Source organism: Daldinia childiae, assembly GCF_008694065.1.
Source record: "Daldinia childiae strain JS-1345 chromosome Unknown Scaffold8, whole genome shotgun sequence".
NCBI lineage: Eukaryota > Fungi > Ascomycota > Sordariomycetes > Xylariales > Hypoxylaceae > Daldinia > Daldinia childiae.
Window position 1 is genome coordinate 762,970 of NW_022984649.1, and position 25,446 is coordinate 788,415.

Below are 25,446 nucleotides of genomic sequence, written 5' to 3' on the forward strand. Positions count from 1 at the left end.
GTGAATTTGACACAAGGGAAATGGTTGCATTGCTAGGCCGTAGACGAAGCAGCAGCCGGCTTAGGTGGCTCCCTCGCAAATGACTTCTTCTCTACCGCAGCATCCATCATCTTATTCCCGCTAATGATCGAGGTAGTGCAAATTACAATATTCCTCCTACCTAAAAACATTGTTAGTTGATCTGAAAGAACATATCATAGGGGTAAATACGGTACCGACCTTCTTCCTTTTTTGCGATAAATCGCAGCGCAGCGATCTCAGTAAATGTTATTCCTCCTACGAATACAACAAACACCGTCTTCTTGTCGCCCCCTCCAGATAATAGAGCTCGAGCCTTGACTGCTTTGTCTTCGCCCTTTTGTAGTTCGTCAAACGTCTGACCCCGTGCATGTTTCACAGCCTCGTCGAAACCTCGCCACCCTTGCGCACCGCTACTAGCAGCTGTGCTTGCGCCAGTCGTCCCGTTGCCACGTGTAATGGAAAGGAGATATTGCTTCTGCAGTATACATTGTACGAGACGGATCGAAAGGGGCGCATAGCCACTATATACATATGCGATGTCATTGGGGTCGTGCTCATTAACTTCGTCAACGATTAAACGAAGCTGTTTGCGTAAGTAGGCGTAATTTGTTTTAGTTCCGGTTGTCGTCCCCGAACCGGGCATAGGGATCATGCTTGCCATAGGCGAAGCGCGAGATAAGAATAGCTGCAGCTTTTCCAAGTTAACTAAGGTTAAGAAATGTTGGTACCCGTAGCCTTCTAATATCAAGCGTCTAAAATGATCGAAGTCTTTTGTCTTGATACCACCAGATATGCATGAATATACACATAAGAGTCTCAGTATCTCTTGCAACGGCACATCTCTTGCGATTAATTCTTCAATAGCCTCAAATTGGGAACTGGGATCGGCACCCGCAGCGAGGTTCTGTTGGACCTCTAGCATGCGACTGAATTGATCTGCTCGTGTATGTTTCATAATCTCTTCGGCAAGCCCAGTATGTATTTTCAAGCTCTGGTGCTCTGTTTGATAGCCGGGTAATTTTTTCACGAAGTCTTTAAGCTCCGCGGTTGTCTTAGACGAATGGCGGCTATCATAGTCGCTTTGCAACCTTCGTGCAACTTTGTTGAGTAGTGTACCAACAATTGCGAAGTTTGCGTCGCGGAGTCCGTCGTAAAGTTTATCTGAAGAATCCAGTTGTATTTTACGCTTCCTCGAAGGGGCACTGGCTGTCGGAGTAGTCGCGCTCTGAGATACAGGCTGTGGCGGAGCTCCCACGATAGTAGAATCGATATCAGCTTGATTATTCTGAATCCCCCAGACCTCATCAATCAGCCCTTCATATGTCAGTTGCGTGAGTAAAGGCGTAACAAAATCGACTTCGCGGTCAATCAATATCACACTTTCTATCGTGTTGCTTGGTGTAAGCCCAGACCGGGTATTTTCACTCGCATCTTCCCCAGCCAGTATCTCCTGTCGCATTCTGGTGAGTAGTTCCGCCACGCGCTTCGCGTTGTCACCCTTTCCAATGACGCGCGGGAATAGTCCGTGTTTGGATTGAATTCCCATCAAGGCTCTCGCCATTAGAAATGTCGGTGTTGTATCTTTGAATAGAAAAAGATCCCGAAAAGAGTCGTCGAGCTCCAGAGATAGGACATCTCGCTCAAGTGGGAAGAAATATAACGGGAGCTCCGCAATGTTCACATCGCCTAACACACCAGCTTCCTCTAAGAGCTTATCAGATACCAGAGTACGGCGGGGTACCCAGAAGATGTGGAATTCGTGACCGGTCTGGCTTTCGCGTTGTAGCCGCTTAATATGCTCTGTACCAAATGTTAGTATTTTACGATGGTGTCTTGTGCGTCGACTCTGGCGAAAACACTATAGGTTGTGCTCATAAGATTTTCATATTGGGGCAATATTGACTGGTATCGTGAATTGGAAAATAACTCCATGGTGCCTACTGGAGAGCCCGTGATTCTTCGACGTTGAAAGAGGTGCCGGAGGATGAGAGCGAAGATGAATATGAGGGAGACGACGAACCTGCTATGGATTGAGCGTGGCGGGCAGACTCCCCTCGTGCCATAAACACGACATTGCGTTGGCTCGTGTCAGCATTCTTATTTTCGAGAATGAAGAACTTGTCTACGCCATAATCTTGTAGGGTTGATACCTTGACTACGACACCTATTGGGCCAGCCAAGCTACGCTCGATGACGAGATTCTTCTTCCCGCGAACCTAAGTAGTCGTGTTATTCCCGATTATCCAAACAAGATGGCAGAGGTTTAAAGTAGCCTTACGCCTTCAAGAAGATAAAGAAGATCCTTTCGAGCATTGTCTCTAATCTGTTCGGCGTCGAACCCCGCATGAGGAGCCATTATGAGCTCTTCATGGGGGTGGTACTCGTGAGCGAAAGAAACGGTGTATAGATAGAGTTGGTAAGTTGTGAGTTGTGAGCTGGAAGCTGGAAGCTGGAATTGTAACTGGAGCTTTCTGGAGGAATTATAAATGGAACTGGGGGGGTAGCTTCAAAGCTTGGGGAACTTTAGGTTAACTTGGGTTAAATTGGGTAAGGTTAGGTGGGTTAGAAGAGCTTATCGCTTATTCCAATTTTAGTTAGCCGATTGTACAAGCAGGAGGGACACGACGTCACAGCTCCGCTCTATATAAAGATGTATGTATTTATGTACCTAACTATTGATATACCTAACCTATACATCTATCATTGATGGGACTATCTTATTGTCGTATATATTATTGTTATGTGAATAGTCGCATGGTTGTATGATATTAAATTCTACGAGGAAGCAATATCTAGCTACACCTTTATGTTAAGAATGTTATCAAAATGTTATATATTGACCTCGGTGTTACGATTTGCTCAAGTAATAATCGTGTCGGAAAACCAAGCTACAATCACTCAGAACGTGGGATCATGATCGTAGTCGTAAAATACTAATTACAAAGGGGCCTTTGCTCCTATGTAGATGTCTCATATGGACGATCGCATGCCGCCTATCCACGCAATGCCTATCAGCTTCATGCTACTAATATCATGAGAGGATTCAGCCTGACTGGATGGATGAATCTCCTATACCTTTAAGTGTCCAACAAAGTACGCCTCGCAAATCTACTCCAGGCAAAAGTTATGCAAGTGAAACAAGGTATTTCGAGTCTCAGAGAACCGCCAAGTTGTGAAACCGCCACTGGTAATCCTACCAGGGAATATAGAAGATAGACGCGATACTTTTATACGGTGTTATCGTGATAGTAGAAATCGATGTCTCTAGGTCGCAAGCGGTTTCCGCGTACGAATTCTTCGTCGCCGGGTGGACGTTCGCTCTTAGTGTTTCCTGTCAACATGCTCTGGATGCTCATGCATACGCTCTCCACGTTCTGGACGGGGCTCCATCCTTGTGACCCTAGTAAGTCGAGGCATATGATTCCATTTGAGTAGATGTGAGGGTGCATAGGTATCGGGCGGTTTTCTAGCTTCACGAAAGTTACTTCGGGGGGTTCTATTACATTCGCATTAGTTCTCAGCCTCCAGTGAAATGGATAGTGGGAGCGCCTACCAATGGGGTACGAGGTGCTGAACTTGAACTTTAGACGGTATGTCTGGCCTGCATAGATTGGATTCTGATCTAGAACTTGGATGTCAAGAAACCACTCTTCGAGATTATCTGCAGAGACTAAAGCAATACCGGGAGGCAAGCTATTCGAGATCTGAAGGTCAGAATCTTGTTAGCAATGTCATATTGTAAGAGCAATTGTTTCTTGCAAGAATCGATAATACCTTAGCCAGCTCCTTTGTCAGCCTCCTAGGACCCAAGTTGGCCATTTTGAAACGGAGAACAGACACGCGAAGAGGCGCAAGTAGGTTGACGTTCAATGTTGAGTGGCGTTACTCGGCTTTGCCGCTAATTAGGTTAACCCTCGCGATTTGAGTTGTTCGCCAAACTTAAGCGGACTTCGAAGCAACCCGAAAGAGCATCAAGCGATCGGGTGCAGTCAAGGAACGAGGCAGCAGTACAGCAGTACAGCAGTACAGGAAATTATTCTAGATAAGTTAGACGGTGCGCAAGGCAGTTTGGATAGCTTGAGCTTAGGTAGGTCAAAATACCTTGTGAGTTGGAGTAACTAATGTTAAATTGAGGTGCACATTGTCTGTCGAAACTAAGCTCCTCCGAGACCAAAGATGGCAGGTCTAAGGAGGAAAATAACCGATATGTTCGAATGTATTGTATGATTTTTTTTATTGCAGGAAGCAGCAAGTGAAGGTCCCCTAAAGCTTTGAAAATAGAATTGCCCCGCAAAGTCAAGTTTCAACAAAGCTACCTGCAGTAGGTAGGCGCGTAGTATTCGGCCTGACTGCCAGGTGACGTTAGTATTTATACCGACCTACCTACACGAGTAGCCTATGGATCCTGGTTATCGATAATAAGCGCCTCTCAGATGACTCCTTCCGTTAGCGTATAAGGCAGGAGGTAAGTACAGTTAAGAAACGTTATAACTAGTTATATTATACAACTGCTATAAGAAAGTAGGTGGGCGAAACTCTCCAAATTCACTCTACAAATAATAAATTATTACCTTAGGTAAGTTAAACAAGTTGACATCATCAATTCCATAATCTTATAACTATATGATCACCTAAAGTCCGATGTATTGGAACACCTTAGTCATATATATCTGTTACTCTGTACCTCGGGGGGGTGCGTCGCTTCAAATTAATATTACCTATGTTCTATATAGGTTTCTCGCATGTGATACGACTGTTGTTAGATAGTCGGCACTGCACTAATTACTCATGTAAGCCCGTTATCTTCAAAGGTTCTTTATAACTTACATACGTGGTTCTCCAAATCAATACACACGCAGGCAAAGGATTCTTTTTATCATTTTTCTTTCGAAGCCACATCATAAAGTGTGGCATTGGCATTGGAATTGAATTATGGAAATATTGAACTTACTCCAGAAGGATTATCATACTCAGCCACAGCTTATATGTACCTTCTAGTGAGGGAACCCAAGGATGGCCTGCTGCTTGAGTACCTAACCTACCTATGCTGGCGCAAGCTGGTCGTGGCCGGTATTCCGGATTCCGAAGATGCGCGTGAACCAGGTTATCTAATTACACACACTTGAGCCATCCACTGGATTCAATTCGTGGATGCTAAGTTATTGGAGCTATTCGGCTGGTACTGCCCCAGTATTGCGGCTGAGTCGCCCTAACACATACGCTATTGAAGGTTACTTAATAACTAATATTATCAGCAATACATACCTCATACTGGCGATGATGATGCTGGGATGCACAAGCTGCCTCTCGATAGGCGCAATGCAATACGCGGTATTCATAACCCCACCTAGTTGGACAAGGTACCCGGCAAGGCTTTCTCCGAATATATCATATCACATCATATCACATACCTAGGACATATGTATGTTAGATATGTTAGGTACAATTGTAAGGTAAGGTAGACAGAGAGACGACTAAACACAAAAAGGTTACCTCCAAACTCAGCCTACCTAACCAGGGTGTTACCTGCAAAACACATGGGATTATAGGGTCATACCTTTGTGGACCTAACATCTAGGTACAACTAATACAGATGATACAGATGATACGGATAGATATATTTCTCCCTGTCTCTCAACTATTTTTATGTCCACAAATTACACAAACTACCTCATCCTCCACGTCAAGTGATTATTTAGTACCAATAATTATCAAATTAATACGGCAAACATCGGCAACCGTATAACAGAAAGCGGAAAGCCCCTCGATCCAGTTTTATAAGAGTCGATCAAAATTCAGCTACTCATACCTACCCTAGGTACCACCTAAAATAATAATTAAGAGGAGGGGTCCATCAGAAGGAACCATTAGAAGAGGGGCCAACTTCTACCACTTACAAGATTTACCCCATAGTACAACATTTATTATTACATCAAAGTACGAGTACAAATTACATATTGTACGTATACGCGTATTATATGGTATTTTATATCAAATCCACGTACCCGTACCCAAATTAGCACCATTCGGTACCCTGTTACCTATCTGACAATCCACCTACGGCTTGCAATTCATTCATTCATTCACTTTTCAAGCCCAATACCTCATTACCGTATGGTACCTAAACATACCTACCTACATATCTCTGACCTGCATACATTACAGAACGTTATCTAGAGCAGCTGAAGCCTCGTTGTCTTTTTAACGGCCTGTGCTTTTAGTTCTCTGTAACTTCGATTCTTTCTACATACTTAACTTCCTATTCCCCTTCCCCTTCTTTGAGAGGGGATCGTTCCTTTCGACTCCACGAACCTATCGGCCAAAATAGCATACGACCAACTTAGGAAGCCCCTCACCATTCATCGATTCTCCTTGTTCAGTTTACCCCACGTCGCAATGAGTTGTGAGTTTTTCTCTACCATCCTCACTTGTCATCTCAGCCCCCAACGCCTAATCCAATGTGTCTCCCCTCTCTATTTCAGGGAAAAACAATAAAATCGTCTCGGCTATGTCCTCGTCGATTCGCTCGTTGCTGGTCTCAATCCCTTCGTCGAAGCGTTGAGTGTATAATGCCAATATAACCACCACTCTTTACTAACTACAACACTCCTATAGTCAACGCGATGTTTAGCAGCCTTCGAGGCCAGCCAGAAAGTTACGAAAGAAAAGCGAAGTACAGATTTGGTCGAACCCTTGGTGCGGGCACATATGGTATCGTGCGCGAAGCAGATAGCCCCAAAGGCAAAGTCGCTATTAAGATCATCCTCAAGAAAAATGTTAAGGGAAACGAGCAAATGGTCTGGGATGAGCTAGATATGCTCCAGCGTCTTAAACACCCTCACATTGTTCGCTTCGTGGATTGGTTCGAGTCAAGGGTATGTCCTACTAATCCAAAGTATATGTGCTCTCGAGCGGACTTCAATTGACCCTGTTACGTATAGGATAAATGGTACATTGTCACCGAGCTCGCCACCGGCGGTGAACTTTTCGATCGCATCTGCGAACAGGGCAAGTTCACAGAGAAGGACGCTTCACAGACCATCAGGCAGGTTCTCGACGCTGTCAGCTACCTCCACGACAGGAACGTAGTACACCGAGGTACGTAGTAAAAACAGCACCGCCAGTAGCTATATAACGGTTATCTAACTGTATGCAACTAGATCTTAAGCCCGAGAATCTCCTCTACCTCAGCAAAGACCCCGATTCCGACTTAGTCTTGGCAGATTTCGGAATTGCAAAGATGCTTGATACCAAGGATGAGGTTCTGACTACAATGGCGGGGTCTTTTGGTTACGCAGCACCGGAAGTCATGTTGAAGAAAGGTCATGGCAAGCCTGTGGATATGTGGTCGTTAGGTGTCATTACTTACACTCTTCTCTGTGGTTACTCTCCCTTCCGCTCCGAAAACCTGCAGGATTTGATCGACGAATGCAGTAATGGGAAAGTGGTCTTCCATGAGCGCTACTGGAGAGATGTGAGTGACGATGCGAAGGACTTTATTATGCGCCTGTTGCAACCGGATCCGGAAGACAGGTGGTCCAGCAAGGTATGTCACACTTATCCTCCACCACAGATTCTACATCTCCATATTAATAATCTCCATAGCAAGCACTTAAGCACCCCTGGCTCAGCGGCGAAAATGCCTCAGATCACAACTTACTTCCTGAGATCAAGGCCTACATGGCCAAGGCAAGACTCCGTCGTGGTATCGAACTTGTCAAACTGACAAACCGTATCGAGGCGCTCAAGATCCAAGAAGACGACCCAGAGCACCCTGACTTTGCCGATGATTCAGTAGCTCCAGCCAGCCAAGGATCAGACAAACCCGCGTCGCCTCAGCAGGAGACCGGCAAGGGCAAGCTCACACGCGCAATGAAGGGTGCCATCTTCCGCGAAGTGGTTCTGGCTAAAGTCCGCGAGATGAAGGAGCAGGAGCAGACTCTAAAGGTCACGGAAGAAGTGGAAAAGGAGGCGAAGCGGAAGAGTTTCCAGGGTTGAGCAAATAAACCAAAATCGAGCTAGAAACGCATCTTAGCGATATAATAGATACCCCCCTTTCGTATTTGGAAGGGCAATGGGAATGGAAAGATATCCAAGGACGGCATGATGAAAAATCGTTTTTGTCAGTCATAAACTGAAACACATTACAACGCATAGCAGCACGGGCTGGCAGAGTGGACGGAACAAAGTGGTTGGCTATTCGGTCCGGGGAAGCAAGAGATTCCTCGTGTTCTTTTTCTCTATTCCTCTTTCCCTCCTGATATCCGTTTTGCGTTTGGTCAGTGCTTTGTTGAGCTTGGCTTTTATATTAAATATTACGTTCTTCTTCGTTTCGTCTAGTTCCTCTTGCGGTTGCTGATTGGTTTTTATTAATTAATGCGCCACGGACGTGTGTTGATTATTTTCTTCGATATCATAGGTAGGGAGGGGGTAAGTAGGACAGAATAAGTAATTGAAAGTAGCGAGAACAGTTACGTTCCATCTTAGTTCGTAAGTTTATCTGCGATATAGTTCGTATCTACCACTTTAAGTTGACTCATTCTTTACTTCACGGCTATAATAACAGAGCATTTGGCAGGATTATTTGATAATTAAGTCGGTATGTACGTATACGTATAATAACGTAAATCATTAAATGTATATTTCTCCCCTCTCCCTTCTTTCGTTCGGTCCAGCAGGAACAGAGAGAGGAATATCACGGGAATCGTAATCCCGTAACAACGACAGCAGACGTACACGTACAAATACATTTCCTCGTGCCAAATTCATCATGTCTCCGCAAGGACAGCTTCTCCTTATAGGCATATCCACTTCCACCTCTTGTCCTCCTTATCTTTGGCAGATCGTGCCCATCCCATCGATTTGCTTTGGGTGGCCTCGTAGCCGGGTATAATGATTGCCAGGTGAATGAAAAAAAAAACAACAACATGCTTTCCCGTCGGCTTTCGTTACATGCAGTTTTGACTCCTGACTCCTATTTCCGTGTCACTTCCTTGCCCTTCCTCCCGCCTCCTTCCTCGAAACAAATGAAATAAATATACTAATGGTATGCAATATACAAAGCAAGAATCGAATCAAGTATACCCCTTGCCCTCTCCAATACACGGATGGGTAAATATTTCGGTGCCTGAGCTAACTGGTTGTGGTTAAGCTTATATGAAGTTGGTAATGACTATTCAGTTTTTAAGTCAGGATTTGCGCTGCCGAATAAAGTGCTTGGTGCGAAGAGCATCCTATGCAAGTTCACCAAGGACCTGTTCTCGCAGGGCTTCGTATCGTCTGCTATCGAATCGCTTTCTCTGCCAGCCGTTGGCACGCAGGCGCTCTATGCGTTGCTTTAGAGCTTCATCGGTACAGCGAATAGTTGAGGCTGCAGATGCCGGTCGGCTGATCGCTCTGGGACTGTCTGGAACGGGTGAGTCGGTGAAGCGGTCTCGTTGGCCAGAGGTTGTCCATGGTAGCGAGTCTGATCCAACCTCAATGGGCAGAGTATTCGCACGAGGTAGCCGCATCCCACCAAGGGGCGACGAAGATACAGGGGAAACGTCTTCTGATAATGCTGGCACAGGTTCCTCCGGTGTATCATTAGGTCCAGCGAGTAAAGTCTGAACTCCGTCGCGATGCCAGGTGATTTGTGAACGTAAGGCCGAAAGCTGTGCGCACATCCTATTCATTGAACGTGTCTGTAAGAATGCGTCGAGATCGAATTTGTCGTCTGCGATGCTTAACTCCTCTACATACTGGGAATCACGAGGTACGGAGCGCTCTGGTATTGTAGGTTGTGGTTCGAAAGGTGATTCCGGTTCTTTAGGCTCGGATTTCGATAAAGGTGCCGACTTCAATTTGTTCGCTGAGAATAGGGGAAGAGAGCTATCCGAGTGATGGGGAAAGATGTCATCCTCCCATCCCAAGGTAGGGCTGTCTGGGCGAATATATGGTTCAGGTTGGAACTCGATAAGATCGGTTAGTCCGGAAAAAGATACCTTCTTCTTAGCCTTGACCCCTGATTTCGGGCCTGGCTTTATCACGGGCTCGTCTCCTGTTGAACATACCGAAGTCCTAGGTGATGAAAATGTCGTGCTTGAGACTGATGATCGTACACTAGGCGACAATCCTGGGGAGGGTATGCTAGAAGCAATGGAGCATGACGACGTAGATCTTGTCTTTCGGGTTATGTTTTCCTCCGTGTTCTGGATCAACGCCTCGGCCTTACCATAGTGAATCTCGGCATCGCTAAGTAACCTGGTGCGGTAAGTGGATGAGTACGATAGTGGCCTGGCGCAAAGCTCGAAAGAGGAGGCGGCATAGAAGTGTAAATAAATTAAGTAAAGAGGCTCCACATTAGATGCGTCTTTGAGGTTATCTATAATCTCGCAGCATCTTGCTGAGCATGCTCGGTACTTGTGGTTAAGATACTTTCGCTTGACCTCATCTACAGCATTCTTCCACTCCAATGGGGTGGATGGAATAATGGGTAAGGCAGGTGGTTGAGTAAGAGAACCCCGTCTTGCCGTCCCAATAGACGGCAAAGACCGTTGTCGGCGATGAATTAGGGACGATGGTGGAGTTGGAAATGAAGATGGAATTAGTGACGCTCTGCGGTTTATCTCTGTAGTAGAGCCAATGGTTGATTTACATCCCGCGGAAGCTGGTAGTAGCAACGGTATTAGCCCACTCATGGTTACTATTGTTGAAGCAAACGTGGTTGTAATCGTGCTGTAGTAATGATAGCGTCCTGGATTCGGCGAGGGTCCACGTGAATATACTCGACCCGTTATCCGATGTTGAACCAAGAGTGAGACAGCAGCTGAAAGTGAAGTCGATCGACAATGCAGGCTGCCGAGAATTGAGGCAGCACGACTAGATTTTCATCGGAGAATCACACAGTGGCGAAGCGCGTGAGTCTGTATGTCGAGCAAGCTGGAAATCTGTGATACCGATATGTATTTGGTGGTGGATATTCGGGTATGACAGACGATAGTCGAGGCTCCGGACTAAGATGACAGCTGTAATTCGAAAATACCGGAGTAGTCTCAAGTTGTTTTCCATACAACTCCCGAGGTCCCTGACGCGTCAACCGTCCCTGTGGCAACTCCGAGCAAACCTGTATCGACGAACAACGCTCAAGTAAACCGGGTCCACAAGAGGGAAACTATTCAGTCAGGAAATTTCCGCTTTTTAATCAACCCTTAATCCTTAATCCAAAAATGGAATCTGATATTCTCCAATGCCGATAAAAACAATAATTGGCCCGTTTTACCGAAATGACTTTTGGTTTTTGGGCCCCTTCGTGCCGTTCTGAGGCGGCTGGAAAATATAAAGTCGATAAGCGCAGGCTGGGGATCTGACACAAACACCGTTCACTTTCAAGTATGTGGAATCGATTGAGAAAGCAAAGTCCGAGAGTTTAAGATGACGACACAAACAAAAGCCAACGAGGCCAGGTTTACGTACTGTACGAAAGTATATCTAACAATAAACTCGAAAAAGAGAAGCAAAGTTGCTGCAGATGCGGAACAGGGGGGGTTTGTCCCTATTGACGCAGATACTGTCAGAACTGTCAGAAGCAAAAAAAAAGAATGTATTTTTTTGAATAGTGTCTCAAGTAAGCAAAAGGGACAGACGACATCAACCAAACCAAAGAGTAGAGATATTCAAAGGAGATATCCGGGTGATATCTCTATATTAATCTTACAATTTCCGAGTACCCACGAGTTGGATATTGGTGCCCTGTCCGGTTTAAGTCTGGGGTATCATGTGTAAATTTACTTTGATGAGGTCAAAGCATCCGCCCGCAGGACTGTAGGCTAACCTTGGATTGGTTTGTGGGTTCGTGTGAGGAAAGTGATCGACACCGGCATGGAATAAGAGAACCCTTGAAAGATCAGGGATTATGAGATGCCAAAGTCTTGAGGGCTAGAGGCTGGAGCACGATGCTACTACAACGTACTACCCAGCAAGACCTGCAAGACCTGCAAGACCTGCAAGACCTGCAAGACTTTCCAAGACCTAGGAAGCAAATGTACTATGTATGACAACCCAAGTTCAGGATGAAGTCAACATTCAAGCCATTCCGTTTCCGTCGACTTGATTTCTTCTCCCACCACTCTTAGTTTTACTCTTACTGTTTGCCGTAATGTGTCGTACATAACGCACTAAGCTAGAAGCCATTTCTCTTTGCGGGCTAGACTGACACGAACGGAGTTGATTACGAACCGGAAAGAGTCAAGATCCGAGCGGCAGAAGAAAATGACATGGCATAGAAAAGGGATCGAATACCATGAATTCGTGGCGGGTGAAAAGTGTCAAAACTTGAGTGTGAAACAGTGAAAGAAAAAAAAGAGGACAGGGCAAGTTGAAGCAAGAGGTGGCGGACCGCATAGTGGCAGATGGCAGGTGGCAGCCATTAGCAGCAATCGCCCAGCCATAGTCATAGCCATAGGTACATAGTAAAGTACATAATGGCAACTGGTGGCTTTAGCGTTATTGATTTTAGCGTTACTTTAGAGTCCGTTCCATCCTTGTTTAACTGGCCGAGATATGTGGTTCAAGGTTCATGATTTCCCATTTTCCCCTTGCAGAAAATCCCAGGGAACGAAGCTAGAGAAGTGCCCCCTTCTTCACATCCTAGTCGCGTACTGCTTATGTACACCATAAACGGTAACGCTACAGCAAATTTTAAGATGATACTCTCAGATACTTATTAAAAACGGAGATGGCCTATAATGCACTATGCCTTATACAGGTACGCAAATATTATCTACAAAACGGGCATTTCTCCTATTATTTTCCATCTCTTACCTAAGGTCTAACGTATGAGCTGATACCATCATTCTTCAACTTTACGACATATGCGCCAGCATATCCTTAAAATTTTATGTTTACTCTTATACTTACCTTGCAGTAGCAGCAGTGCACGGACAATAAACGAGCAAAGTCAATAAGAGCGTAACATCGTGGCAAATCGGGATGCACACTGACCCCTATATGATCCAAGGTTTATACAAGCCGATAAGAAAATCTCCCCCCTCCCCTCCTCCCTTGACCAGACGTTAGGGACGGGAAGGAAAACATGTCCAAACTCGTGCTACAGTGATACGCTGCTGCAGGAACATTTCGTTGATAAACAACGCTTATTTGCTGCGATGCAACTTACGGTGCATATATTATTAATTACGTCGTAAGGACTATATGCCGCTGCATGCCCGCAGGTCCGGCATCCACGAATGGCAGGGGAATTTCTCGCGTGGTCTGTTCGCCAAACCAAACGGAACAACCCCTAATGGTCCAAAATCTTCAACACCTGCGTCGTTTCCTGCACTGTTGACATGGCTTAGGCTTCATGAGACTTGAAAGTACGTAATAGCGATGAGGGGTTCTCAGCGAATCCTCCTCAAAACGATGTGCGGGGTGGAATATCTTATTCTTGGCGACATCGTGATGGCCTCATCTGGAGTACAGATCGCGCACGTCCTATGATTCCCACTCCTATCACGACGATATCCTAGTCTAAGCCTTATTCTACCTTGTTCATCGCAATCAACACCATGGCGGACATTACTGCATGTTTACTCTTGTTGCAGTTGCAGTTGCATTCTGAACGCTACTCTACATAGTAGAGCAACTTGATGAGATATGCCAAGAATTTAACTTGACGGGAGAGCCCTTTGCAGAAAGATCGACAAAGCAGAATACTCGCATTCTTTTGCCGCGTTATCTCGCATGTAAACTCTACCATCCCGTCGCTGCATATACAAGACGAAAATGAGTTACCCAAAGGTAAACGGCGATCTATTCTCATTGCATAGATAACAACCGATATTATTCTCGTAGAATATGGATCTCGCCTTGATGTAAGATTATGTATGTACCTGCTTGATACATACATATGTTCGCTCGTAGCTCTAGCTCTCTTGATTTTTCATAATACCGGCGCAAAACCGCTTTAAGCTAGAGCTATTTCCTCGTTCTGCTATAGCGCCGGAATATTTATGTGCAATATTTCCACGCGAACCATTCATAAGCGGATATTAGACCGTTAGTACTTGACCGCTTTGACAGAGAGAGTAGGCTTTGTTAAATTATAGCGTGGAGGATTCGAAACATAGTTTGCGAATGGATTTTTCTATTTACCATGCTTAACTAATTCTTAATTTTCCGTAGTTAGTTCTAGACTTTGAAGATCTTTTACGAAAATCGACCGAGCCGGACGTTGATACCTAAAGTTAATACCTTGAAGGCTGAAAGTTGATACCTGAAGCGAAGCATCCATCGTCTAACCCATCTCGGATAAGAACAACACCGGCACTACCGTTTCAACAACCGTTGCCGCAGTCTCGCCAAGTCATGTGCCGTTTGTCTTTCAAGCCTATGACACTCAGACCTCTAGGTTGTTATTACCAGTTTAGACATCCAGTTCGTGGTGATATTTGAACCAACCCCACGAAGGAATTCACACAAAGATTAACCGTGATAGTTTCTTTTTCGAGGGGGTAATCCCGATAGTGCCTGTAATTCTGTCTTCCTAGCTCGGAATAGCAACAAGCAAGATACCATAGGTCTCGTGATTCTTTAAGAAAATATAACTAACTAACGTAATTTACAAGTCAAAGGCCCACATAAGTCAAAGGCCTAAAAATATCTAAACTACTACCTTCTAATTTTAATAATTAATTACTTAATTAATTTATAATATTTTAGCCATTTAAAGAAATTAGGATAAACCTAATTTTTAACATTATAAAATGTAATAAAAATTTTAATATAAAACGCGTTACACACGTTTATAATATTTTATATAAAATATTATACGGTAAAATATATAGTTGTTAATAATGCGCAAATATAATAAAACTATAATAAAAATTAATTTAATATAAAAAGAATATTATTATCCAACATATTCTTAAGTTAAATGTTTAAATTTTTTTCCTTAAATTTTTTTATGTTAAAAAAATAACTAATATATTATTGTAAAAACGTAACAGGGAATTTATCAGAAAAAATTGGGTTATAAATTTTATACGTTAATAACTTAAATTTAAAATATATTTAAATTGTTAAATTAATTATTAAAAAGTTTTTTACAAAGATTTTAATGTTTATTACGCATGGTATAAACTAATTGTTAATACAATAAAAAAAAAAGGTATTTTATTTAAAAATATATATAATTTTAATAAAACCAGGTTTATAATAGGTATAATTATTATAAAAATAACTATTATAAACTTAAATCAACATTAAAGGTTTTATTAGGTTATATTTGGGGATAAAAAATAGTTTACAACTATTTAATTGATTAATTTATAAAATTAGATTATATTACTTTTTATTGTTATGGTAGGTAAAATATACCTTGCCTCATAATATTACAATAATAGATTTTTATTTAATTAAATTATTAAATTATTCGAAAACAGTTGAATTATAAATGAAATTAACTTGAAATGGTTGGCATATTTTAATAAATATATAAAAAAACATATAAAAAGTGTTAAACATTTTTTAATATTAAATAGTTATAAAAGTTATATATTAATAGAATTTTGTAAATATTACCGTAATAATAATATTATATTTTTTTATATATTTATTTATTTATTTTATAAATTTTAACTTTTAAATATAAGCGTTTTTTTAGTTTTAAAACGCATATATAAGATGGTTATTAAAAATTTAATACAATAAGGTTTAATTTATATTAGGAAAGAAGATTTTTTTTTAATTTTTTGGTAAATTTATAATATTGTTTTTATTGAAAAAAATATATAAGCTAATTTTAAGGTTATTAGGTTAATTTTTTTAAATTTTAATCAAGTTATTTTATAATTTAATATTATTAAAATTACGCATTTTTCTATTTTAAACCCCAAGTTATTTAATTTATTTTAGATATTTAAAATATTAAAAAATATTAATAAAATTATATTATAATTTATTTTCGTACGTAATAAGATTTTTACTTATTAATTTAATTTATTAATTAAAATTTTAAAAATTATTAATAAATTAAGTAAAATTATGTATAAGTTATTATATAAAATAGTTATATTAAAAAAGGAAGTTTTAGATTTTTAAAAAATGAATTATATGTTTTTTAAACGCCGATAAATAAAAAATAAATAATTATAAAAAGAAGAATCCTTTATTTAAAAAGAAAGAAATGCGTTATTAGCCTAAAAAAACGGTATTGACGTTAAAAGTAATATTATAGTTATTAAAGGTAATTTTATAAAAAAACAATAATAAAGTTAATAATGTTATGGTATTTATAATAATATAAGTTATAACACGTAAATTTGTTAAATTAAATTAGAAACCTTTAATTATAAAAATTAGATTAATTTTTAATTAATTTTAAATATTATTATTATATAATAAATAATTTAATTAGATAGGTGTAAAATTGTGGGCCTTTGATTTGTGTGGGCCTTTGATTTGTGAATCACGTTAACCAGTAATTAACCTTAGTTTAACTTCGTAGTTGATTTCAAACCTATCGCTATGCTGCTAGTGGTTACTGTCTCGCATATGTAAGCTCGCCTTGATCTTCCCCGGCATGCAGAAACCCTGATACTGGCTTCCTTCTGTCGTCGTACCTGCACAGCCCTACATGGATTTTCTTAGTCCAAGTTAATTGAGATAGGTCATGTTGAAACTTGACGTGCATATACTACATAGATCCGCAAAATAGACTTGCTGCGAGTGTTCATCTGATATCCCTCTGCCTCTGCAAAAACCGGTTATGACCCCTGGATCTTGCTAGGAAACACCTGCGAACTCGTCGTAACTACATATCTCGACGGCGAGGAATCGTTCGATATTGACGACAATGGTCGGAACTCGCGGCCGTTTCTACTTCTACAAGCTGCAAGTGCGGATTCCAGCGGCGAGGGGAGTTGGCGCTAGGTCATGGCCTCCATTAGCAGTTTTTGAGATCAGAATATTGCGTTACAACTAACTAGTTTCGCTCCAGACCCTTTTCCTAGGGATTTCCCACTGCGCTCGATATATAGGACTACCCCTATCTAGTACTCGCAAAATGCCTTACTGAAGCTTAGTAGTTTAGTAGCGCCTAACCTATAGCACGTAACTATGTCTCGCTATATTTTAGATAGGAAAGTAGCGTTGAGAGGTAGTGTGAGTAGAAAGCTATGGGCTATTCTTAAGTATATAAATTCGATTACTTGGATGCGCTCTCGTTTTTAGGGATACTATTTAATCTCAGTTATATTAGTATATGAAACATTCTCCCGAGGATTTTCAATTTGTTTTACTTCTATTAGCAACTTCTCAAGTAGATACAAATAGGATTGGGGGGGATATGTCACGATTTGCGATATATATTTCTGGGAACTTGTAATAGCGAACTGGGCTAGCAACAGAATACAGAATATACAATGGACGACATGTAACACGTAAACAAGTTAAGTACGTAGAAGGACGTTAGAAATTACAGGCCGGTAATGTTTTATCAATCGTATCCCCGGGAACAATAGCTCGTGTCAAGGCCCCTAGAATATTCAAACCTGACTTTGAGTAGATTAAAGTCGATTATATTTTATCTCTACCAGTCGAGCTACTAGTAAGCCGTTACTTAGTATTAGAAATACACCTTCCCGCCCACCGTATAGTATCGAACCATATTATTGCTAAGGACGACGGTAACTAAGAACTTGTATTAAGTTATAAATAAGGATTCTGTATCATACACAAGTTTCCTAGAGTCCGAATTTATGCACATCAATCCTCAACCTGCCTCGTGACTACTAAGAAACATAACTCCAAGTAAGTACAGTAGCGTCTCTGCGTTCTTGGCTATTATGCGAACGCCAAACTTGCGTTCTCGAGTACCGCGTGGGCTATCTTCATTCCGGGTTTGGCTACTACTGGCGTAGCATCCAAGACCCTTGAGATCTACGGCTGCGTTATTTGAGTTATCATATAATAACATCATCTCGGATACTTTTTGATCGGGCAGCGGGAATGCACGCTATGATACATACATACATTAGGCATTTTGACATGACATTCTGCATGATATTCTGCATCGAGCCTGGCATTCCAAGCAAGCCCGTCGTTTTTATTTGTACGCACGGATGATAACTAACTATATTCTAAACAAACATATTAAAAAAAATAAACAAATTTAGACAAGATATATCATATAGATTATAGATAACTATCGTCAACCGGTGTTGATGCGTTAGGTAATGAAGTCTAGCAATTCAGTACCCCATCGAAAAAGGGGGGATAAATCATACAGATAGATAGATGTACCCAAGTACCTGATAAAAGGGGAGGATTGATTGGATGACTGCAAATGCGTAGACTTAAAGAAAGATAAGAATGATTGCAGTTAAGCCAGTTTGGCCGAGGTATGTTTTTACCAGAACTTTCCCAAAAAAAAATCACGCACTAACAAATCCATAATAGTGGTCTAAGGCGGTGGTTTTAAGTCTTCAAGATCTTGAACACCATTATCGAGAGATGCGCAGGTTCGAACCCTGCAGCTGGCAACTTTACTTTTTCTACTTTTTCGCTCTTTTTTTTTTTACCTTTTTTCTCTGCTTCCTTTCCTTTCGCTTCGTAATTTGCTTTTATTACTAGACCCGGTAAAGTTGAACACTTCGACTGGTACTTAAGTAGAATATTCATATAAAGATTAGTTAGTTACTAGCAGCAGGCCCTACATCGTATAAAACTATTCTATATACGCCTCTAAATAGATGTACATCCTCTCCTCATCGTCTATCTACCATCACCATCATATTCCTTACTCCTTTCCTTCCCCTTCCCCCTCCCCTCCCACCTTCTTCGCATCCTCAACCAGCCTCGCAGCAATCTTCCTATGTATCTCCCTCCAATTACTATCAACCTGGCCCTTCACAATACTTAGCAATAATTTAGAGCAACTAATCATAACCTCCTCCACCAACTCCAGCCCCCCATCTTCTTCTTCTTCTCCCCCCTCCCCACTATCCCCCATACCCTTCCTATCCCGTATCGACCACCTAGTCTCCATGACCACCGCCAACGGGCTGCGAATCCTCACCCACAAGCCATCCTTGAAGTCCACAAACTCCTCGCTGCTCACGACGCTCGAGCTCCACACCGGGTTCGGCACGTGGTCCACCACCTCGTATAGCTTGACGGCCGGCTCGCCCAGCGGCTCCAGGTCGCGCGGCAGCTGGTACGCGGACTTGGCGGCGGCGGCGTCGGTGCTGGTGGGGGTGGGGGGCAGAACCCGGTGCGAGACGTAGTGCGGCTCGCACTTGAGGTAGAAGACGTGGTCGTGCAGGAGCTCGACCGCCGCGGCTTTGGTGATGCGGGCGTGGTCGCCGTCGGAGGGGATGGGCGAGGTGTTAACCAGCTTGGTCGTTCCTGTGAAGACTTAAGTCCGGAGGGGTTAGTTATTTGGTTATTCTACATAGCTAATATATATATATATATATGTGTGTGTGTGTGTATGTGTGTGTATATATCTAGTAATCTACGAGCGTAATGAAGATAATGAGAGTATATAGGGATATAGCACCAATACAGCTAAAGATGCGATAGCGATATCTCGCGGGTGGCAGCGCTGCGGGGGAGAACAGGAACAGGAACAGGCACAGGAACGGGAATGAGAGGGGCAAATCGGAGGATAGACATGGAAGTATATGATAAGTATAGAAACTTACACGACATTATTCTCTCGATCGACTCTGCACTGCCCTATCTCGTTGTGTATATATTGAAGTTGCGTATAATATCTTCAAGTCGATCTGTCAATTATTTCGAACGTAAAATATTGGGCAGTAAATTAATACCAACCAACAACCAGTTTACGAATATTTACCTACTTACATACATCCATGTACCATATCTACTACATACATACATACATACATACATACATAAGCCTTAGCTAACACGAGCTCGGATACCCTGACATCATGAACCATAAACGGCTAAAGGGGATTATCATACATATACATACCTACCTATACATATATGGCTGTCATACTTCCCGAGGTTACATTCGTAGCGCCTGGATTAGGTATAAACTTATACTAACAAATCCTAAACTACAGGGCCTAACAGCACGGTCCGTCGCCGCGAAACCGTTATTCAATCAGTTCTGGTTTCAACCCGAAAGGAGAGTAGATGCCGTCAACCTTGCATGTTTCTTAGTATGTATACGTAGGAATATTTTATTAGTTAGGTAGTTTCGGTTGTCCCCGTCTTTGTTAACCAAATTAGGATAAACAAATGCAGTAGTTATTTACTAACTATTACTACTACATACACATACTTAAGGTAGTTATAGTAATATATCCCCTACCTTAGTCAAGTACTTCTGTGAGCATCCACAACGGATATACTCATCGAAATCATTGCATCACCACTTAGAAGAAAAAAAACCTCTGTGGAATATAATCATTACTAATAATTTCATTTGTGACTTTCGGACGATGGAGGCAACTATCCTGTCGCCTCATGCCTCTGTTTCCTAAGGGTATCTCAAGTATGGCCGGCATCCCCGATTCACATCGCAGTCTTTCTAAAACTTTTTTGGTCGTATACCTGCTTTGCTCCCTACGCCATCACTAATTTGTTTCCTCTTCCTCTTCCGTCGCCTAGTCATCCAATACCACAACTTGGTCCGTCTGCATTCGAACCCTACCGGCTGCCATCGCCTTATGATACATAGCCTGGGTCGGGTTCTTAGCCGGTACCTGGCCTTTGGGATGGTTCTGTTTTAAAAGCGTTGGTGAGCGCGTCAAAAGCCGCCTGACGCCTTCGTCTACGGCTCTGATCATATCTCCTACGCGGTGGTCCGTCTTGCACGCAGCTGCGTCAACCAAAGAATGCCAAACCTTGTTATCTGCATTCCAAACCTTTTCGAGTGCCTGCTTAAACTCGTCATCGGGCTTCTTTAACGTGCCGGCTTCCTCGCGGGACATTACCCATTCAACGGTATCACGACGTTTTTGGAGTCGGATCTGTAGCGTCAAACGGCGTTGGACGTGTGAATTCCTAGTCGGTGGAAGGTAGTAGCGTATATTGAACCAATCCAGGTGCGCCATAAATATTTCAACGCGACCTTGATTATTTATCTCGAGACTAGCCCAAGCATCCTCGACTGAGTCTAAAGCACGATGGATTGGTAACGTGCTTGATAAGAAAAATGGTAACTTTTCGCAACGAAGGTCCGAATTGACAAGTTGTCGGAATAGATCCAAGGCGCGTAACTGGGGGTTACCCTTCTCAAACAATAGCCTAGTTCCGTCCGGACCTAACTCTAACGTCGCCTTCCAACGCTGACCATGTAGCTGCGCTGCCGTACCGGGCACCGATTTTAGTCGGTCTGTGTAATTAACCACGATCTTTGTAAGCGTAATCTCCTCACACTGGATATCCCTATCGCTTTGGCGTATCGCATCGATGCAGTCGGCTAGCTTATCAATGGCCTGTAGGCGTTGAGCAAGTGTGTCCAGCATCGTGCCTCCAATTGTTTCCTCCAGACGAAGCGCAAATACCCCTAACCGTCTGCTATATGCCACATCCCGTTCGACGTGTCCCTTGAGGAGGCCAAACCGAGAAGGCTTGGAAACCTGAATCCGAGCTTCTAGGAATATATGCAACGACTCTTTTTGTAACGATGCATGTTCCCCGGTACCCTCATTAGCCAGTAAATGACGGTCTGAAATCTGCGGTTTAGTAGACGGGCCACTTGCGCCTCTGAACATAATCTGCACGTAGTCGTGTGCCCAAGATGCAATCCGCCGACCGGGTTCGTTCGATTGGGGTGGCCTCAATATATCCGTAAGCCTTAGAAAGATGGCCGGAACCTTCAAGCTCGGGGGGAGTGCGTAGTTGATTCCAGCGTAAGTGGAGTGTTTGATTCGTCGTTGATGGAGGGACCTCATGTCCGTTATATGAGAGATTATAGCAGCAGTAAAGATGGTCAAGTTGGAGAAGAACTTGTTTTTGAGGTTTGGCATGTAAGAGCTGAACGGTAACTTGGTAAATGATGAGATTCGCGGGTCTCCTGTAGGAGGATTATAGCTATGCAATATTTCATTAGTCGTAGGCTCAGAAAGGAACGGTCTTCAAAACTTACGCTTCCGTCAAGCACCATATATCCCCGCTTAAGCTCATGTTTACCATTAAATACCACTGATCTGTCCAACCACGTCGCCTGAGCCACACAAGTTGGCCGACTTCCCGTGACCTCAATGCTTCCTTGACAGCCTCCGTTTTCACGGGCGCTTTACAGACGAACCAGCCTGTGCTCTTCCCGCGTCGGATAATTTCGTCGACGACGTAGTGACATCTTACACCTTCTATGCAGACAGCCCCATCTTGAATAGGATCCTTCGATAGCCAGTTTAATCTGTGCTCTCCTTTCCAAGACATGCTCGACTGCGGCTTCATCGAGAAAAACCCGGTGATAGGGCTGACTCTCACGGTCAGATAGTGGTCGTAACCTATTTGCACCCCGAGCGACGATTGTGCTGGGTCGTCCTTTTGTACGTCTAGAACAAGGCCAGCTTCCCGCTTGGCAAATCGACCATTCGGTTTTAACTTGGAGTATATTGAGCCAAGGATATGTCCGATATGTCTTCCGATAACACGGTTCAAGAGATCCTCGGTTGAGATAACCGCATCGTCAAGTGGAACCTCTATGTCCTTCACCTCCTTATTATCCCTAAACCAACGTAAGGTAAGACGACTCGTCGATTTGGGATCCTCGGGTGCGTCTGCTTTCTTGCCGGTGCTAACACCTAAGATGATCCAACTCTTCGGGCCCTCCGGCGGGTAGCGGCCGACCCAATATTGAATAGCCAAAGCCCGGTTAAGCCGCTCAACCTTGAGGGTATCCACCCAACGATCCCTATTCAGCTCGAAAGCCTGGCGCAGGTATTCCGTAATCTTGTGAGTCAGCACCAGCTCGTGGAGGAATTTATAACATCCCTTGAGGCCTTCTTTTTCTAGCACTTCATTGACTTTGCCGTCTAAATGCATTCTCATCGAGTCAGATAGCTCAGAGGGTGCCGGGGTGAAATCGAACCGAAAGTCGATGAACCAGAACTGCTTCTCGAAGTCCTCGTCAGCTATTGTGAGGTCTACCTCGAACTCACCAGGGACCTTGAAGGTGACGCGCCCAGAATCGATGGTGTAGTCTCGAAAATGGTAAGGGATATTATCATAGTCCTCTAAATTAAGTCGAATCGAAAGTAGCGTGTTCAGATTTTCGATCCATTGCAGCTGCTCTTTTTGAGTCAGAGGAGGAGGGTCAATGTAATTGAGGTCCGGCATCCAGGGGGCGGTTCCGGTAGAAAGTACGTGGAGAGCAGTTCGCAGGTCGGGGTTTGGAAGTCGCGCAAAGGCCAGGGACCATCGATGATCTGCCATAATGGCCATAATATCAAAGTATCTCTTCTGCTCCATTCTGATAAAAGAATGCAAGTCGATCAGACTGCTGACAGATGAGGCATTCCTGCTCCATCTCGCAATGACTGTCGCTTTTACCCATTCGGCGTGTTTATCCTGGATGAAGTTTAGAATTCTAGTCTTCTTGGTGAGATTTTCGGGTGAAGTATCGTCTGCTGTGGAGGAACTGTGTGAGGAATTGCCGTTAACAGCAGAGGACGGCGCCGGCATCTTAGCCAAAGCAACTATCTCGTCCGCTAGCTGGTTGTGGGTTTTCTGCGCGAGTCGCGACAACAGCACACTCAAGGGAATGAATCCATCTGTAATGTGCTTTATCTCATCTGGGAGGTCGTTCATACGCGATGGATTAGAGCCTATTCGCTGTAGCTGCGCTACATTCGCGGCGTCGCCATGTTCTTTCCTGCTCGCCATGGAGCTTCCTCCGTTATTGTTACTGGCCCCGGCCCCGGTAGAAATGCCATTGTGTCGGTCAGGAGCGGATTGAGGTGCGTGATTCCCGTTGCCGTTAACAAATTGGCCGTGGTCTCTGTCATGATTTGTGGGTAGCGACGCCCGAACGCCGTTCTCCATCATGACGACACCAGGCATCATATGCCTCGAACCCCCTTCCGCCGGCGCGGCGCGAGACTGAAGTTGGGCTCACCAAGGCTTTTGTGGTATCGATCGGGAAACAAGCGGGAGATATCGATGCTCTGATGCTCTGAGGCATGTGTATATTTCGTCGGCGAGAGGGGGATGCGAGGTCTCCTTTCGATGCAGTCTAATTTTTCTAGTGTCTTTGTTCTGTTCGCATGGGAGTTCTTGTCGTAAAAAAAATCAAAAAGTCGAGGAGATACGAGGGAACAGAATTAATAATGCCTCTTTGGTCCCTCTAAAAAATAAATGGCATTCGGTATTGCGTGTTTGACGTATATGCGCAAAGCGACGGTGAGGATTGTATGCAGCGTAAAGGGAATGGCGGAGACGCGATGCTTAACAAAATGTTCGTTGGTACAAAGAATGGCGAGAGGTGGAATGAGTTCATGCGTAAAGGAAATCGTCGAGGCGAGGCAAGGCAAAGGCGGGTACGGATGACGGACAGAACAACAGCGACCAGTGCGTTCTTGCCTGAATGAGTCTTGGCGTGATTTGGACCTACCTACCTACACCTGTACAACCTGTACTGTGCCTACAAGGTCGCTTGCTGTAGTACAAAGATACTTAGACAACCTAACTTTTTTTCCAGTAAGATCCCAATTTTAGTACTAGCCACGTTTAGTAGAACCTATCACAACGCGACAGCCACATTTATTCCACATTTATTTTTCAACGATAGCGATAAAGAGACCTAAAGTACCAGAGTACTAAAGTAATCATGTCATGCCCAATAAATTCTATTTTGGTTTTTGATCTCCGCAAGGTTGAATAGAAACATACAGGATGATGGTGAATTCTTTTAAACATTCACCGGAGCTAGTTCCAGGAACCAAGACTTTTCTCCTCATCTATGTCATATCATGTCATGACATGTCGTGTCTTGCATTTGACAGTATTACATGTACATACATTCACCTACATTCATCTATTTAACTCCCTAGATACCTAGGTATCTACCTTTGTCAGGCTTGCCTTTTATACTACCATACATTAACCATACATTAGCTTCCTACTGCTGTGCTACGCAGAATCATGGCCGCAATAGTTAAGCCGAGTAGCGGAGATGGCTTTTCGAGCAGCCTATAGGAATTATCCCGTGACCGGGAGGCGCTGTTAAAAGCGTTCTCACACCATTACCTACCTATTACTACTGTATATGCCCGCCGCATACCCGTCTAGCTACACATATGTAGTTGACAACGGTCAGACGAAACTGTCAACTGATCTTTTAAAAATAATAATGATCAAGGTTACTACCCAAGCAGTCTTAAGACTTATCCTTACTTACCTATAGAAATAAAATAGTTATAGAGAAACCCGACTTATACGAGCTCTATCAAATAT

The 25,446-nt window shown here is 43.2% G+C and overlaps 4 protein-coding genes across 4 annotated transcripts; 1 reads left to right on the plus strand and 3 right to left on the minus strand.

Annotated features, from left to right (window-relative positions):
• Positions 1 to 32: 32 nt before the first annotated feature.
• Positions 33 to 2,377, minus strand: GL218_06972 (Vacuolar protein sorting-associated protein 33A; the record flags this gene model as incomplete). The annotated part of the gene is made up of 4 exons (XM_033583710.1): positions 33 to 160; positions 220 to 1,821; positions 2,042 to 2,237; positions 2,300 to 2,377. 4 exons carry the CDS (start codon positions 2,375 to 2,377, stop codon positions 33 to 35), a joined length of 2,004 nt encoding a protein of 667 aa, XP_033433204.1.
• An 871-nt stretch (positions 2,378 to 3,248) lies between these two features.
• On the minus strand, positions 3,249 to 3,840 carry GL218_06973 (putative ubiquitin-conjugating enzyme E2 W; the record flags this gene model as incomplete). The annotated part of the gene is made up of 3 exons (XM_033583711.1): positions 3,249 to 3,517; positions 3,575 to 3,725; positions 3,796 to 3,840. 3 exons carry the CDS (start codon positions 3,838 to 3,840, stop codon positions 3,249 to 3,251), a joined length of 465 nt encoding a protein of 154 aa, XP_033433005.1.
• A 2,804-nt stretch (positions 3,841 to 6,644) lies between these two features.
• Positions 6,645 to 8,019, plus strand: GL218_06974 (Calcium/calmodulin-dependent protein kinase; the record flags this gene model as incomplete). Its single annotated transcript, XM_033583712.1, has 4 exons — positions 6,645 to 6,896; positions 6,963 to 7,119; positions 7,182 to 7,567; positions 7,627 to 8,019. The coding sequence occupies 4 exons, from the start codon at positions 6,645 to 6,647 to the stop codon at positions 8,017 to 8,019; spliced, it is 1,188 nt and encodes a 395-aa protein (XP_033433206.1).
• A 1,235-nt stretch (positions 8,020 to 9,254) lies between these two features.
• On the minus strand, positions 9,255 to 24,039 carry GL218_06975 (Mediator of RNA polymerase II transcription subunit 14; the record flags this gene model as incomplete). The annotated part of the gene is made up of 5 exons (XM_033583713.1): positions 9,255 to 10,024; positions 10,074 to 10,080; positions 18,836 to 19,407; positions 20,693 to 22,077; positions 22,133 to 24,039. The coding sequence occupies 5 exons, from the start codon at positions 24,037 to 24,039 to the stop codon at positions 9,255 to 9,257; spliced, it is 4,641 nt and encodes a 1,546-aa protein (XP_033433007.1).
• Positions 24,040 to 25,446: the final 1,407 nt, after the last annotated feature.